Source organism: Neofelis nebulosa, chromosome 5 (assembly GCF_028018385.1).
Source record: "Neofelis nebulosa isolate mNeoNeb1 chromosome 5, mNeoNeb1.pri, whole genome shotgun sequence".
Taxonomy (NCBI): domain Eukaryota; kingdom Metazoa; phylum Chordata; class Mammalia; order Carnivora; family Felidae; genus Neofelis; species Neofelis nebulosa.
This window is the reverse complement of record NC_080786.1, coordinates 25880351-25898909: the sequence shown is the minus strand read 5'-3', so window position 1 is coordinate 25898909 and position 18559 is coordinate 25880351. Positions and strand designations below refer to the sequence as shown.

The window sequence follows — 18559 nt, the reverse complement described above, 5'->3', positions numbered from 1 at the left end:
TTCCTACCTCATTCCCACCTCTCCCATTCTCACTTCCACGAAAGACCTTAGAAACTGAGACCAAAATGTGAAGAGCCTAAACTTATATTGCTATAACCACACATTCACTCAACAAGTATCCAAAACTATTGTAGGTATTGGGAATAAATATGTTAGAAAACAAAGCTGACTAAATCCATCCTTGCCTTGGAGTTTGCATTCTAGTAAGGAGAGAATGATTGGAAACAAGCAGCAAAATTTTAAAAGAATATCAGATAGTAAGTACTAGGAAAAAAGATAACACAAAGGAGAGGGAAAGGATGGTGGCGGTGGTGGCAGTGATCAGGCATCACTTCCCCGAGGGGGTAACATCTGAACAAGGACATAAAAAAAGGTAAGATCACGTGGCTATTTGAGAAAAGACAGTTTGAGGTTAAAGAAGGAGCAGTTCAAAGACCCAGAATGGAAGGCCAGTGGCATTAGAGCAGAATGTGCAAAAGGGAGAGTAGTAGAAACTGAAGGCAAAGGAAATTTGGAGCCAGGAAATAATACAGTGCGAGGTTAAGGTAAAAATGTAATTTTTTATCCTGAGAACTATAAATACAACTATATGAACTATTACCCATGAAACTGATAAAACATAGTATTAAAAGTATTTTTCAAAGACAAGCTGAAATAGTTTTTAATAAATGTATGGTGGTTAATTTTATACATTATTTCTATTCATATTATTCAAAAGAAATTAAGCATCCTCTCAAATGTTTATTATTTTGAAGCTGATATCTGATATTATCATATCATAACGTTCATCGGACTATATAATACAGAGACAAGGAAGTCAACCTTCTATAGGTAGCTAAAAATCCTTGGTGCATTCACTTTAAAAGCCAGGGATTAAGTCAAACTTTGAGCATTTGAAAAGTTTCTCCTAGGTTAAAAAATTAAAAATGGGAAAAAAGAACCCTCCATGTTAAGTCATAACATCTTTGCATTAAAATGTGAAGTAAATAAACAGAATTCTGTGTTAAAATTAGAAACCTAGCAGTATAGTTCTTATCCAAAGTCCTAGACATTAAATTAGCAGGAACTGTACTGTTTGTAGCATACCTATTTCTTAACAAAAAAAAGAAACTGTTTCTTGGAAAATGTTTGTAAAGAAAATTCCATATATAAACCTATATCCATCAATTCATATTATTATAGTAGAAACCTTAATTAAGAGGAAATATGATTTTTCTCTTGTACCTCCTCCGTTCTTATCTCTAGTAAATTTAAGCTAGAAACTAGGGAGCTAGCATTCACAGAGGAACAGACATCTTCAAGGAAGTGCATCTGTGATGAAGTTACTCATGAAGAAACTAATATAAGAATATCATCTGGGAAGCACTGAGTAATGTGTTTGTTGTACACCTGAAACTAATATAACATTGTAGGTTAATTATACTTCAATAAAAAAAGAATATTAGCTGGGTCAATATTTAATTATATTTAATTCTATATAAGCATACAATTTGTTATAAAACCCAGATTTTAAAACTTTCATAAATTTATAAAATGGCAAAAGTCTATTTAGGCTATTGAATTGGGATCTTCATTCAAAAATTCTCTCAGTGGTCTTACTCCCCAAAATTAAATGAATGATACTATTTTTCCAATTGCACTGTGTGTATATCGCAATTTGACAACACAAGCACAATTCAAGCACGTGCATCCTTTTCCAACAAATATAATTTATAATAACTTGGCTACAACAAAAATATATCTGAACTCTGAGCTCTGTTTGACAACAGACCGTCTGATCTGTACAATAAAGTACAAGTTCCTAAAATGTATTTTACCGGCCCTCAAAAAGAGTTAGATAGAAGCTACTTACAGATAGACACCTGGCTGCCATCACTTTCAAAATACATCAAATTACTACCACTTCTCAATATCTCCACTACAGCACTTGGTCTGAGCCACATCACCTTCCCCTTGAAGAACTGCAATTGTCTCCCAGTCACTCTACGGTGAATCAGGCCTACTATGAATAGTCGATGTACTGCCTGAGCTTATATACTGCTCATCTCACCCCATAATTCTCACCTACCTTTTTATTTTTCTATAGCAGTTATCATCTTCTAACATGCTATAACATTTATTTACTTGTATTTATAGCCTGTTTTTCCTTATTAGAGTATACACTCCAGAAGGGCAGTCATCTTTGTTTTGCTCTCTGATGTACTCTACGCAATAGAGTAGGACCTAGCACGTGACAGAAGGTCAGCTGTAGAATGAACAAGCAAGTTTCAGCTTAGGAAACAAATACAAGGAAATAGTCAACTAGGTTTGATAAACATTAATTATGACAAAAATATGCATCATGTGCTCTTATTATATAGAGCTTTACATACCAGATAAAATAAGCAGTTCAATGATTTCTGCATCTCCAAGATAGGCAGCAGCATGCAGTGGAGTTCTCTTTTCATTGTCCTGTGAGAAGAAGGAAATGTGGAACTTAAGTTTTAACATAAACTTGATTTCAGTGTACTTTAAATGAAGAAGAACAATGAACTACCAACTTACAAGTTCCACAACCCTAGTCTAAGTCAGCAAGTCCCATTAACAAAATATTTCCTTGCTAGGAGAAGAAAGACCTGAAAAAATATTTTGGCCTTAAATATAAAGTACAGCAAAAATAAAACCTAAGGTGAACAGAGAAATAGCTTCTTAGGCTTTCTTTGAATAAAGATGCCTATATGCTGCTGATATACGAATGCAAATTTCTTTGACTTCATCCTATTCCTCCTCAATACATTTCCACAATTTTACATAGTTTGGAATTGTTAACCTAACTAAATAAAACAAACCCTAACAAACCAAAAGTTTTGCCTATCAAAATGTTTCCACAGGTACCCCAGAATATTTCTCTGGGGATTTGAAGTTATCCCTTAAAACAGTCGTAAGGTTTTTCTTAAAATTCCTGCCAATTTTGTTTGTGGCTCTAAAATATATTCCTATCTTTTTAAACATAAAAAAATACACAGTTTTCCATTTTGCACAGCAAAAAAATAAAATAAAATAAAGCATCAACAAAACAAACAGGCAATCTACTGAATGGGAAATGATACTTGTAACTGATCTATCCTATAAGGGGTTAATATCCAAACTATATCAAGAATCTGTATGACTCAACACCAAAACAAACAAACAAACAAACAATCCAATTAAAAAATAGGCAGAGGACCTGAATAGACATTTTTCCAAAGAAGACATGCAGATGCCCACCAGACACTTGGAAAGTTGTTCAACATCACTAACCATCAGGGAAATGTAAATTAAAACCACAATGAGATATCACCTGTCAGAATCACCAAAATCAAAAAGAGAAGAAATAACAAGTATTGGCAAGGATATGGAGAAAAGGCAACCCTTGTGCACTGATAGTGGGAATGCAAATTAATGCAGCCACTGTGGAAAACAGTAAGAAAGTTCCTCAAAAAATTAAAAATAGAATTACCATATGATCCAGTAATTCCACTACTGGATATTTACCTCCAAAAAAGAAAAACACTAATTCCAAAAAATATATGCATCCCTATGTTTACTGCAGCATTACATACAACCATGGAAGCAACACAAGTGTCTATCCATAGATACATGGATAAAGATGTGGCATATATACACAATGGACTACTACTCAGCCATAAAAAAAAAAAAAAGAATAAAATCTTACCATTTGCAATAATGCTAAGTGAAGTAAGTCAGGCAAAGAAAGACAAATATCATATGAATTTATGTGGAATTTATGAAACTGAACAAATGAACCAAGAAAAAAAAGAGACCAAAAAAAAAAAAAAACCCAACATACACACACTCTAACATACACACACTCTAAAATACAGAGAACAAACTGGTGGTTGCCAAAGAGGAGATGAGTTGGGGGATAGGTGGAACAGATAAAGGGGACTCAGAGTACACTTATCTTGATAAGCACTGAGAAATGTATAAAACTGCTGAACCATTACATTTTACACCTGAAACTAATGTAACAGTGTATTTAATTATACTGTCATTAAAAAATACATAGTCTTCCAAATCTTCCTTCAAGAAGAGAAGCTACAACTAATGTAAGGCATCATGTACCTCCCCTGCTCAAACACCAATGATCTCCAGTTTCAGAAGCAAGATTGTGGGGTAAAGTGACATTCAGGGATTTTTAATTCATGTTTACACCTCATCTAAAGTTACAAGGGTATTGCTGACTTGGTTGCATCTGAGAAAGCTATTTACATAGAGTTATTTTGAAATTTACACCCAAATTTTTGGATACAGCTTTGTGATAGACTGTTAGTTGTTTTCCATTATTTATTTTCCCCTTTGTCCATACAAATAAAGTCGTAGCTGGTTATTTACCCATGCAGTAACAGAATATACTCCTAGTCTGCCTTTAGGTTTTGTTACTTAGTGTGAACCAGTGTGGTATGTAAGGTGGAAGTAAAGACACAACTTTCAGGTCATCTTTAATTTAGCAGACAACCACCTTAGAGAAGGACTAATACTTTCCCACTTCCCACAGGCTGGAAGGCAGATGTGAAACTGAGCCAGCTTTGATTCTACAGAGGTTAGGCCAATATACTAGAAGACTATCAAGCAATTAGATGTTGAATGATCTTCTATAGAACAGAGTTGCTCTACAAACCTGGACCACTAACTCCTATACTATTAGGAGAAATAAATTTCCTATTTATTTATCTATTTATTTGAGAGAGCACATGCATGTGGGGGAGAGGGGCAGAGGGAGAAAGAGAATCTTAAGCAGGCTCCATGCTCAGCGCCAAGCCCAACGCAGGGCTTGATCCTACAAAAGCTGGGATCATGACCTGAGCTGCAATCATGAATTGGGAGGTTCGACCAACTGAACCGCCCAGCTGCCCCAATAAATTTCTCACTTAAAGAGGTTTGGTGTCTTTTACCTTATTAGAATATGATAGCTTTCAAATTTTAAGAAAAAGAAAAAGTTTATTTCATGATGCAATAATTTTCTAGTTTGGCAATACCCCAAATACTTTAAGAAAGAATAATTGGACAATTGAGAATAAATTAGGAAAAAAGTTGCTAGTCAAAAGAGAGATGGAAAAAATATTAATAGGTAGTCCAAAAAAGGTTTAACAGTAGCATATAAAAAGGTATTATAAAAATGTGTGTATTTATCACTTGCTCTTCATTGGCTTTTTCATATAACTTTAATACATGTGTGATACTGTTTTTTATCATTTAGGTATTAACAGATGTTTCAGTAACGGGAGGTTGGTACAGTGGCTATTAAAACTGTTTAGTGATAAGAGCTCATGTCTCTCTAACCACAATTAATTTCCACAAGATCATGTTTTTTATTCCAGTATATACCCCACCAAACAGAATTCTTTGCACAGAAATCACTGAATAGTTGTTGATAACCAACATTAGAGCCACTAAAATCTCAGACTTTATTCAAAGCTGAGTCCTAATTTAGTCATTTTAATAAAAGGATCCTTGGTTTAAGGCTTTTCAGTATTAATCATTAACATAGCAAACTTCCCTAGAGTGTTTAAATATGATCAGACTTACTCAAATTGAGAAACATATCTATTGCAAAGGATAAACCACACACACAGCACACACACAAAGTGAGTCATTTATGTGTGAGAGATGTCTGGAATTCTATGACTCAATGCATTGAATACTATTCATGTATTTTATGACTCGTGAACATAGTTTTCCTCTCTACAAATCAAACTAAAGGAAAAAAGGAACACATTGGATAATTTTAAAAGAAATAAATCTACCTATATTTTACTTTACGATAGTTAAGTATTGATAATTACACAATATTTAAGATTTCCCTCTAGCAAAATTTACTAATATGAAAAAATGACTATCCCCTTGTACACACTAATTCTAGTTCAGGGAATTTTTAGATAAAGATATTCCTACGTATATGCAAACAAAATGATTAAGTATATTTATTGATTATTGTAGGAAGCAAAATGCTGGAAACAATTTAAATGCCCACCAACAGGCGAATGGCGATCTAAAACGAAATACAAGAAGCTCTTAACCAACCTTCATTTAACTGACTCACATGATTAATCGATACTCTGTTTTCCTGTGTAAAACTAATGAAGACTCTGGCACACGGTGTATTTTGACTATTAGGTTACCACTTTTATTCCCACCACTCAGTGTCTATTTATCAAGGATAAGATGTGTTTGTTACCACAAATGTTCGTCCAAATTGCAATCATAACTATGTAATTTAAGTATTATTTAAGCTGATAAAATAGGAGTGGGAAAAGCAAATTGTTTCTATGATCACTAGACTGAATATCACATAAAGACTCAATAAAGGTAAGCTATCAAAAAAAGTGCTACTGAACTGGGTGTGGCTGAGAAATGAATCACTAAGGCAAATAGTCAACAAATGGGCAGTTTTGCCCTAAGTTTGATTCTTTTTTTAATGTTTATTTATTTTGAGAAAAAGAGACAGAGAGAAAGAGAAAGAGAGAGAGAGAGAGAGAGAGAGAGAGAGAGAGAACAAGCAGGGGAGGAGTAGAGAGAGGGAGAGAGAGAATCCCAACCAGGTTCCATGCTGTCAGTGCGGAGCCTAACCTGGGGCTCAATCCCACAAAGAGTGAGATCATGACCTGAGTCAAAATCCAGAGTCAGAAGCTTAACTGACTGAGCCACCCAGGCTCCAACTAAGTTTGATTCTTAAGTGTCTAAATTCTCACACCACTTAAAGAAACCCAAAATGGGTTACAGATAATGCACTGGGGGCAGGGTCTATACAAGGAAGATAACAATGAACAGCAGAATCCACGTTGTCAACAAAAAAGCCTCGGCTCAATTAAAAAAAAAAAAAAAAAAGATGGCTGTCAAGTAAACATTATTACAATAAAAAGCTCAAAGATCACTTTTTATAGTTCCCTCTGTCAAACTTATTAACTACCAGTTATAAAAGCTATCAGATGAGAGAACTTCTAGTTGTACATTCATAAAGTGAAATACCACGTAAGGGTTCTACATCCAGTTTCATTGTGTAGGTTTTTTTCCCTCCACACATCTAAGCAAAGCCCCAATACACAATGGTGTTACCATTCAACTCAGACTAGGGGAGAGCATCAGATCCCATAGGCTAAAGGTTCAGTCTTACAAGACCTCCCCCTGCACTTGAAATGCCAATAGCAAGTCCAGGTTGTGTACCTGTACTTCTTCTAACCAAATGGCTATTAATCAAAGGTTCCCCTGACACCCTCCTTGCTACAGTGCTCACAGGGTTCAGTAAACCAGTTTTTCTCACTAGACTGCCAGTTCATTGCAAGGACATTAGAGGGTACGAATCAACAGCCAGATGGAAAAGAAACACAGAGTGAGATGCTGAACAAAGAACTTTAATCCTGATAGTGTTTCAGGTCCAGCACAGTGGCAGGTGTAAGGGTTTCTGGTCAACCAACCTGGAAGTTCTCCAAACCCCCTCCTTTGGGACTTTTATGGAGGTTTCCTTAGTAGACATGACTGATTGCATCAACACCTGCTGGCAACTAAGCTTAATCCACTCCCCAGAGGCAGTGGTACTGGGGGAAAGGGGGACTGAGAGTCCCCACCCTCTAATCACAAGGTTGGCTCCACTGGCAAGGAGCCCTCATTCTAAGCTTTCCAAAAGTCACTTCATTTACATAAAAAAGACATCTTTCATTGCTCTCTCACAGGAAATTCCAAGGGTTTTTAGGAGCTCACTGCCAGAAATGGGAACAGAGACCAAATATATACTTTTTATCATAAATCCTAATATCACACCATGCCCCCAATTTAAAAAAACAAGCAGACCTCAATGTTCCTTATCAATGGAAAAGTCTTTAAAGCACAGTGTTAAATGAAAAAATGCAGGCTTAGAACAATTGTATGATAAAAGGTTCTACATCCACTTTGGCTTGATTATGCATAAAATATCTTTGGAAGGATACTCAAGAAACTAATAGAGTGATTACCTCTGGGTGAACGGGAACTGGCAGACTAGGGTTTAAAGTGTGAGAAAGAGTTTTCACTATTTGTAGCCTTTGGTATTGTTTGGAGTTATTACCATGTACATGTTTCAAAAAGTAAAAAAGGAAAAAATTAAAAATAACATTTATACCAACTGAAAAGCTATTTATTAAAAATCCTAAAAATATTTTAATATCCCAGGCATTTTCACAAGTACCAGGTACACATTACAAAAACAATGTTTCTCAGATATGAAGTCAGTTTTTTAAGAAACCACTGCATCTCAGTGTAGTATTCTTAAAATAATCCCAACTAGAATTATTGAATATATACACTAGACTCAAACAACAAATATTAACTTTGATCACATAGATTTGATCATATATTCTGAAGTACACTTTTCTTACAGTTCTTATGTAACTACTCAGAAAAAATATTTTGTGCACATGATTAGGGCAACCAAAACTTAACTGCCCACACTCCCCAAATAAGAACAAACAAAAAATACCTATAACTCTTACAAACGATAATCCTGAAAGAAGATGGCCTACAACAGATGGGTTAAGAAGATCAGGGATTGCTAACAATTTGGGGTTGGGCCAATATGCTGAGCTGGTACATACAAAAGAGAGATACGCAAGTGATCGGAACGTGAAGGAGTTCTTCACAGTGAAGAACTTATCTTCACTGTATCTTAACGTGTTGGTAGTTATACAAATCTACACATGTGACAAAATGTCATACGATTATTCATAAAGACGATGCCAAATAAATGAATGCAAAATAAATAAATGAATGCAAAAAAACTGGTGAAATCCAAGAGAAGTCTATTCTGTAATTAGTTGTATTGTACCAATATCAGTTTCCTGGTTTTAATAATGCACAGTATGATGTCACCACATTTGAAGAATCTGGTTGATGGAAAGAAAGGATCTCTCTGTACCACTTCTGCAATTTCTGATGTATCTATAATTTCTTTAAAGTTTTAAAAAAGTATTCAGAAAAATCCTATTATATTTTGGTTTATATGTTGTGTTATAGTGAGCTCCAAAAGGAGTCTATAAAACATAGGCAAGCAAGATTGGACAACCTAGGGAATGAGGCTGTGAGAAAGAAGGGAATCCATGGTAGATCCCAAGCACAGGTCAGGAAAAGGACTGTATCTAAGGGGAAGTATCTTAAGTAAAATCTGGGAACTAAAACTGTACTTGTACATTCTCAATATTTTGTGTAGGAGCTTTTAATATAAAGCAGATTTCAGGATCAGGTTGGAATGAGAGGAAACATATAGGGTAGGAAAACCAAAAAGTGACAAGTCAGAAATGCTAAAGTGAAAGTGAAACAGAACATTCGTACAAGAAATACTTAGAGACTGTGAGAATTTATCCACTTACATGGATTCAACCACGACTTTCATAGCAAGGACTCAATTCTGTAATTCTGCCCTTGTCCAGTAACTGAAAGTGTTTATATATATTAGCTATAACCTCTTAAGAATAGTAATCCTAAAAATCTCAACAATCAACACTTATCTAGTGCTTACTTTCTGCTAGGACTGCCCTAAGCACTTTACCCTGCAGGGTTAAGGAACCAATGTATTTCCTTATTCTACAGATAAAGAAATCAAGGCACAGGAAGGTTTAAGGAACTTACTCAAGATCATGTGGCAGTGGCAGAATCAACATTCAAATACAGGCAGTTGGGCTCCTAACTTCTTACACAGCCTCTATTTGTAATGTTCCATTATGCACGGGAGCTTTAAGCACCATGGTCTGCTTAAAACTAATAATTCTCCTTCAAAACATTCTGTGGCCTGACTTCACTTTTTTACCAAATTTTAATCAAAATTTTCTTAGTAATTTTTTTCCCTTTCTCTTTTATCTGTACTATCAGACTGAAACTCCCATGTATAGTAGTCAGCTATTAACTTCCAATGCTGTTTGTGGTCCACAGAGTTCAGCTGAACTTACCTAGGACTTTATCAGATCCAATCTTGTCTTACCCTTTCATAAATAAGTTATAAGGCCTGGCTGTTCTCAAAACTGCACACAAGGAACCTCAGCCTTGGGATACGGTTCTGTAGGGTGCTGGTGGATGTCTGTAGCTGCTTCAAATAAAACTCTAGCTTACTCTGGTATATAAGTGGTACTTTGTATACTTACAGCTGTTTGGAACAATCCTTACATTGTGTTTTATTTACTTTTTTAGTTTTTAAAATTTCATTTTGGGAGAGACAGAGTGCAATCAGGGAGAGGGAGGGAGGGAGGGAGGGAGGGAGGGAGGGAGGGAGAGAGGGAGAGGGAGAGGGAGAGGGAGAGAGGGAGAGAGAGAGAGAGAATATCTTAAGCAGATTCCACACTCAGTGTGGAGCCTGATGCAGGGCTCAATCCCATGACCTGGGCTGAAATCAGAGTCAGATGCTCAACTGACCAAGCCACCCAGGTGCCCTGATTATGTTTTATTTTTAAATTCACTACTATCCTCCAACCTTATCCTCTCATCCTCAAATCACGGTAGAGATCCAACTGGTTTACCTGCTAGCAGATCAAACCTGGAAGGCAATTTCACATTCATTAGCTACCCTGCTCAATCCCTGTAGTGACTGTGACCACCACCAATCATCTCCACTCTACCTCTATAACCTGATATTCAAAAGCCACTAACCTATAGCTGGAACCACAATAGTTAATTTCTATTAACAGAATGAGTAATGGCACATTGTCATCTTTCACCTTTGTTCCCTTTGCCCAGAATGTCTTTCCCCTACCCAAATCCCTTCCAGTCTTCACAGCCCAAGTTCTATCTCCTTTACCAAGGCTTCAAGACCATGTAAGTACACTCAAATCACTCTGTGTTCCCTATTATGACATTATCATCTGTACCACACAGCTGACATTTTGGTTATTGTTCAATTTTGGGTTTATGTCATGGCTTCATTATTAGGTAATAAATATCTAGAGAAAATAAGTTGTCTAATTTTATGCCCATATAGCACTTGACTCAAAGTTATATACCTCATAGGCACTAGAGAGGTTTAAATAAATTAAAATATTAATGAAGAAAATTTGCCATGAATCATGATATTCTAATGTATTATAGGTTGTAGAAGATTTCTATAATTGACTTTGGGGTCCTAGAACAAAGCACATTCTAGAACTGCCTCTAAGAGATGGCTATCCAAATTCCTGGGTACAGACAACTCTTCATAAATGAATTAAAAACCAGTTCTAAGATGTATGCTATCGCTCTTTCCCAAGAAATATTATGAAAACCTCTATGGAACCTTAAAGTTTCAGATTATGACATGAAAAATCATTAGCATTTAGCAGACTAATATAACTTGAAATAAAAAGTGTTTCAACTAAGTACATTATTGTCTTGTTCTCTAATTGCCCGTAATAGTTACTATTTATTTAATACAGGTATTAGATATTACTGGGTGCAAGTGACAGAAATCTAAATTAAACTAGTTTAGGCAAAATGGACTTATTAAAAAGAGTGAAATGCCTCATGGAATTGGGTATCAAACAAACAAAATTTAGGTAAGGAAGGGGCATGGGTAGACCATAAGAACTAAAATCAAGCACTTTACACATTCAGGACCACTTTTTGTCTCTGTTTTTCCATGTATCAGCTTTTTTTTCCCCCCTTCACCAACAACACTTTTCCTCATAGTTCAAAAAAAACAACCCATCCATACAGATCCTGAGATTTACTCTTAGAACTTCAGTAGTCCAAAGAGAAGTTTTTTAATTCCAAATCCTAAAATAGTATTCTGATTGACTCTATTTTGGTTAGATCCTACTCATATATCAATCAAGCGAGAATAGGTAAAGAAGTTATATTTTATGTACAAAATACAATATCAACATACTGATCACAGTAACTATGTGGAATGGGGAGAGTTTCTCAGAAAATGAGGGCAACCCTACAGATCTTTATTTTGTGGTAGGCATTGCATAAAGCACTTGAAACAGTTGTTTTACTTTGCAAACTTACTGTATAGTTTAAATATTATTTTTAAAGATGAGGAAACTACCTCCAAACTCATGCTTTTCATTAAAATGTTCTATTGACAATTATAATTAACAACTACAACTAAATGTAAGCAGTCCATTCAATCCCTATCTATTCGAAGCTGGACCAGCTGTGGCTTCTCTTGAGAGTCTTTGAAAGCAGCAAAACTGCTCCAAGTAAACTGCTCAGCAATTTGGGCTGGAGGTGGAGTTTCCCCACACCTTAAGGAAGCTGAAATCTAGCTTATTACTTTTAGACACAGGACAGAACTATCACTAACCTATAAATGATGCGTTTCTCTATTCCCTTTCTATAGTCACACAGAAAGGAAAAGGAATAGCTAAGGAACAATCAGGTAATAAAGAATACTACCTTTCTTTTCATCCCTTTAGAAAAGCTGTATTAGCTAGATCGAGATCAGGATGTATATAAATACTAGAGACGCTGCATAGGTATGTATGTCTAAACTCCTAAGTTTCTGAAAATTTAGCAATAATAATTCTACCAGACAATTTACCAATGAACAATGTAATATAATCAGCTATGTTTCAAATAATATAAATGAATCAGTTAATTCTTCTGGTTAAACTAAAAAACAAAAACATTTCATCTCAAATAACATATCTTATACATGGCAAGGGATTCTTCATAAATCCTAATCTCTTCACTACAACAAAGGTAATCCAATCTTTAAGAAACCCAGAACAATACAATGGATGTTTAATAAATATTTCCTAGCTTGAATTTATCAAACTCATGGTCAAAACTCCTAAGACAGATAAAAATTAAAGTCAAACAGAAGCACAATTCAAAATGTAAAGTAACTACAAGAGTTTAGTTTTTGACAGTGACAATCACTTTGGATGATAGTAGACAAGGAGATTTTACATGACCCCTCAGTTATTTTACAAAGAACACTGTAATCAACATATTCTAGGGAAGCTAGGGAAGGGGAGTAAGAGATAAGGAAGGAGAAAGAGAGGCAGGAAAAGGGAGAAAATTATTCTCTTAGTTCAATTCTGTATTAATGGGATTTTTAAAGCAGCACTATCAGGACACAAAATTAATGTTTACAATTAGTGCTTTAATTGTATTCTATGTAGCTTTCCAAGTACAGAAAAACACTAACTAAAAATGGTTTAAGGGGCATCTGGGTGGCTCAGACAGTTAAGTGTCCAACTCTTGATTTTGGCTTAGGTCATGATCTCACAGATCTCACAGCACAGACCTGCTTGGGATTCTCTCTCCCTGTCTCTGTGCCCCTCCCCGGCTCACACTCTTTCTCTCTCAAAAAAAATAAGCATTTTTAAAAAATGCTTTAAAAATAAGATTTACTCTTATACAGGACAGGGGTAAAACTGGTTGATTTAGCAACTCAAAGACATCAACCAGGTGTAAGAAATTCTACCTTTCTACTTTGCCAACCACAACCACATAACCAAAGTATAGGCTCATCCAAGCTAGTTCACCCCAAACAACAGCCAGTAGCAGGGGGAAAAAAGCCATCTCTTCCTCTCTTGTGCTCTTATTTTTTATATTAAAAAAATGTTTTTTTAGTTAACATAATTGTTGGGGCACCTGGGTGGCTCAGTCAGTTAAGCAACCAACTTCGGCTCACGTCACAATCTCACAGTTTGTGAGTTCGAACCTCGCATCAGGCTCTGTGCTGACAGCTCAGAGCCTGGAGCCTGCTTCAGATTCTGTGTCTCCTCTCTCTGTCCCTCCCGCCTCTCCCCCCCCACCCCCCCGCCCAATAAATAAACATTAAAGAAATGTTTAAATAAACATGAAAAAAACTATATAAAAAAGAGACAATTGTTTTAGATTCACAGCAAAATGAAGGGAAAGTACAGAGATTTCCAATATACTCCCTACTTCCAGGTGTGCAAAGCACCCACCATTATCAACGGCCCCTAATAGAGTGATACATTTGTTACAATGTACAGTGTAGGTGATGGACCCACACTGACACATCATAATCATCCAAAGTTTACCTTGGGTTTCACTCTTGATGATGTAAATTCTATGGGTTTGGACAAATGCATGATGACACTTATCTATCATTATATTATTAGAGTATTTTCACTGCCCTAAAAATCCTCTGTGTTCTACCTGTTCATCTCCATCCCCCACCAACCCTTCCTGTTTATACTATCTCCATAACTTGATACTCTGCTGTTAGGTGCATACACATTAAAGTTTGTTATTTCTTTCTCAAGAAATGACACTTTTATTATTATTTAACACCCTTCTTTATCCCTGATAACTTTCCTTGCTCTGAAGTCTATTCTGTCTGAAGTATATATAGCTACTCCTGCCTTCTTTTGATAAGTGCTAGCGTATTTTTCATCATCCATTTACTTTTAATCTATAGATTTCTTTTTATTTAAAGTAGGTTTCTCAAAAACAACATATAATTGGGTCTTGTTTTATGATCCACTAATGACAATCTCTGTCTTGTAACTGGTATACTCAGAGCATTAGTGATACAGATGGATTATTATCTACTATATTTGCTACATTTTTGTTTGTTTCCCTCATTTTTTGTTCCTGTTTTTATCCTTCACTCTTTTTCTGCATTTTGTGGTTTTAACTGAGCCTGTAGTATGACTCCATTTTCTTTTCTCAGAATATTGGTTATACTTGAAAAATAATTTTTTTAATGGCTGCCCTAGAGTTTACAGCAGAAATTCACAACTAATCCAAATCTATTTTCAAATATCACGATACCACTTAATAGGCAATGTCTTATTAATAACAAATTAATCCTAATTCTCCTTCCTGTCCCTTGTATCATTGCTGTCATCCATTTCACTTACATAGAAGTATAAACAATGAAAAAAATATATATGTGCATATACACACACACACGTTGTATATACGTAGGATATATATATACACATATATAAGCACACATAATACGTTACTTTAAACAAGCTTATACATTAGATTAAAAATAAGAAAACTATTTTCATTTTACTTTGACATACTCAATTCTCTTCCTTATGTAAATCTGAGTTTTTGATCTGTGTTATTTTCCTTCCATGTAAGAACTTCATTTAACATTTCTTACAAGGCAGGTCTACCAGTAACAAACTTCTTTAATTTTTATTTGCTTAAGAAAATCTTTATTCTCCTTTACCTTTTTATTTCACTTATGTATTCATTCATTCACTCATTCATTTATGAGAGAGAGCTAGTGAGCGCAGGGGGAGGGGCAGATAGAGAGCAAGACATAGAATCCCAAGCAGGCCCCACGCTGTCAGTGCAGAGCCCGACACAGGGCTCAAACCCACAAACCATGAGATCATGACCTGAGCGAAAATCAAGAGTCAGATGCTTAACTGACTGAGCCACCCAGGCACCATTCTCCTTTACCTTTTTAAATATTTCACTCCACTCTCTTCTTGCTTGTATGGTTTCTGAGATTTTTCTTCAGCTATGTCCAGTCTATTTAAGAAGTTCAACAAAAACTTTTTTTTTTTTTTTTTTTTTAATCTTTTACTGTTTTTGATCTCTAGCATTTCCTTTTGGTTCTTTCTTAGGATTTCCATCTCTCTTCAAACTGTGCTTTTTGACTTTTATATATCTTCTAATTTTTTCTTGATAACCAGACATGATGTACTGGGTAAAAGGCACCACTGTAAATAGGCCTTTCATAATTAATGTGTTGTGAGGTGTGAGGGGAGGGGAAGTGTCCTATGATTAGGTTTTTTATTTAGTGAGCTTATACCTCTGGTCTGTGAACTTCACAAGTGTTTCCCAGCCACCCTCCCCTGCCTCCAGGTGGGACAGAATGGCTAGAGGGGGCTGGAGTTGGGTATTTCCTTTCCTCCAGAGTCAGTCAGCCTCTGGTTAACTAGTCTCCCCCAGAGGGCAGGCCTTGTTAAGAACAGAGTGCTCTGGGGGCACCTGCATGGCTCAGTCAGTTGAGCATCCAACTTCAGCTCAGGTCATGATCTCACAGTTTATGAGTTCAAGCCCCACATCAGGCTTGCTGCTATCAGCGCAGAGCCCACTTCAGATACTCTGTCCCTCTCTCTTTGCCCCTCCCTGGTTTGCACTCTTTCAAAAATAAAGAAAACATTAAAAAATAAAAAAGGATGGAATGCTCTGTCATATTTCAAAATGCTCCCCACCCCCCCACCCCGGGCCCCTGCTAGAAGCGTGAGGGGTTTTCTCTGATATTTACTGTGAGAACCTCATTCGGCTCCTGGAGGTAAACCTTACAATACTGTGGTGGCCTGTGACTGGATCCCCTGGTGTTTTCAACTCTCAGAATTATCCACACTGAACCCTCAGCAATCTGTCAATTAAAGTTCAGTTTTTCCTTCCCAGCACTGATTCCTGAGCAGTTGCTACTCACGAGTCTGCTCTTCAAGCCTCAGCTTTCTATGTTCGTTTGTGTCTATCTGATCTTAGGGGCAGTGGTTTGCCCTGGGTCACAAGAAGGGCTGTTATGGACCCAAGAAGAGCTGTTAAATTTTCAGTCTGTTTAGCTTTGTACTTGTTAGAACAGAGTGGCAACTTCCAAGTTTCTTACATATGGAACTAGAAACCGGAAGTGTCCTTTATGTCTATTTTTAATCAGTGAGGAAACTGCCCCAAAGGCATCCATGTAACTTTCTCTCACTTCTCATTGTCCAGTCTTGTGTCACCTGCTATGCCTACATCAACCACTTGATTATGACACCCTGGAGGTAGGAAGGGGATCATTTTCCAGTGACATGGGGGATCAAATGCCCAAACAAAATCAGAGCTCTGCTCATTAGAGGAAAATGGGAAACAAATGGGCACTAACAAAATAGTCAAAGTTTCTGCCACTTTGTGATTGTTATATAGCCTTTGATGTGTGTAAGAAAAGTAGAACAAGAAAGACACCTAGAGAAAATATTCAAATCAATATTGTTACCACTCACTGAAAAGGGTAACAGAAGAAAAAAGGAACCATTAACCTGATTCTTAACTAAATCTGCTGAAATACCCTCCCGTTCCCCCCAAATTGTTGTGAAATAACCCAGACTTAAATGATATAATTTAGAAAGCAAATATAATAGTTTAATGCGTTGTCAAAGTAATATATTAGGGATAGAAATAGCCCTAGAGAGCAAGTTCAGTCACCTCATTTTACAAATCAGAAGAACAGGGCTCGGAGAGGCTAAACTACTGAAAGACAGACTAGAGTCTAGTTTGCCTGATTTAAAGATCAAGGTCCTTCTTGCTGTTTACATTCTGGACCTCTTCACTTCCTTGGAGTTTAAATAAGTTAACAGCAACAGTGATGTAAGCAACCAGTCATTTTTCATGTGCATGTATTTATCTCTAAATATCTGAACATACGTTAGATTCTGGAAAATAATGTATTTTTAAAAATCATACCAGTAACAAGGGATTCCTCACCCTTACGTAACTGTAGAAGTATGGTCCCACTCTAGAAAATTTTTTCACAATATGGCAATCTTAATATTCTTTTCTACAGCTCTCTATTTGGGTTAGTTACAAGTAGGTGATACTTACAAAGTCTGGGAAAAAGAGTGAGAGATTTTCATTTCTTAGAAAAGAATCAGAACACAGGTGAACCTACCATAAGACAAATCATTTTAGCATAAAAATACCATTCTTGTCTACAAGACTATACATGCAACTGAAAGATTTATATATTTAAACCAATTACTAACACTTTCAGTTTATGGCTAGTAAACAAGTAAGATACATCTAACAAATAGCTTCACTACTCACACTTCTTGATCAAACTTTTTAAAAAACTAAATTAGTGCCTTGGAGTGACAGGACATTTCACTCCATTAATAAGCAAATACCTGAATGAGGCTACCCAAACATGCCCTCACTCAACTTTAAGTATTAATCTACAGCAGTGGTAACATTTTATACAGTAACAACTTGAAGAAAAATAAATCTAGACTGTCACAAATATATGCACATACACTGTCTATAACCATGATATTTAACTGTTAAATTAAGCATATATTCCAACTTAATAAAGGTAATCTGAATATGCAACACTCGTAAATTATACATTTCATAACCTTAAACCTTAATTTAGAGTAGAACTTTAAAATCATGTAAGTTTCAGATTCTACAGCTACTATCAAAGGGGGGGGGAATCTTAAACTTGAAATATACGAGTTATTTTTTTTAACCTTTTTTTTTTTATCATGAAATTTATTGTCAAATTGGTTTCCATACAACACCCAGTGCTCATCCCAACAGGTGCCCTCCTCAATACCCATCACCCATCCTCCCCTCCCTCCCATCCTCCATAAACCCTCAGTTTGTTCTCAGTTTTTAGGAGTCTCTTATGTTTTTGGCTCCCTCCCTCTCTAACCATTTTTTTTCTTCCCCTCCCTCATGGTCTTCTGTTAAGTTTCTCAGGATCCACATAGGAGTGAAAACATATGGAGTCTGTCCTTCTCTGTATGAGTTATTTCACTTAGCGTAACACTCTCCAGTTCCATCCATGTTGCTACAAAAGCCCATATTTCATTCTTTCCCATTGCCACGTAGTATTCCATTGTGTATAGAAACCACAATTTCTTTA

The 18559-nt window shown here is 36.0% G+C and overlaps 1 protein-coding gene across 9 annotated transcripts in view; it reads right to left on the bottom strand.

Annotated features, from left to right (window-relative positions):
- Window positions 1-18559, bottom strand: part of ANKRD28 (ankyrin repeat domain 28) — a 198159-nt gene that overhangs the window by 82729 nt on the left and 96871 nt on the right. For all 9 annotated transcript variants that reach the window (XM_058729828.1, XM_058729835.1, XM_058729830.1 and 6 more), the window contains one exon: window positions 2373-2451. In XM_058729828.1, coding sequence (XP_058585811.1) covers window positions 2373-2451 — 79 coding nt within the window. The remainder of the gene's footprint in view (window positions 1-2372; window positions 2452-18559) is intronic.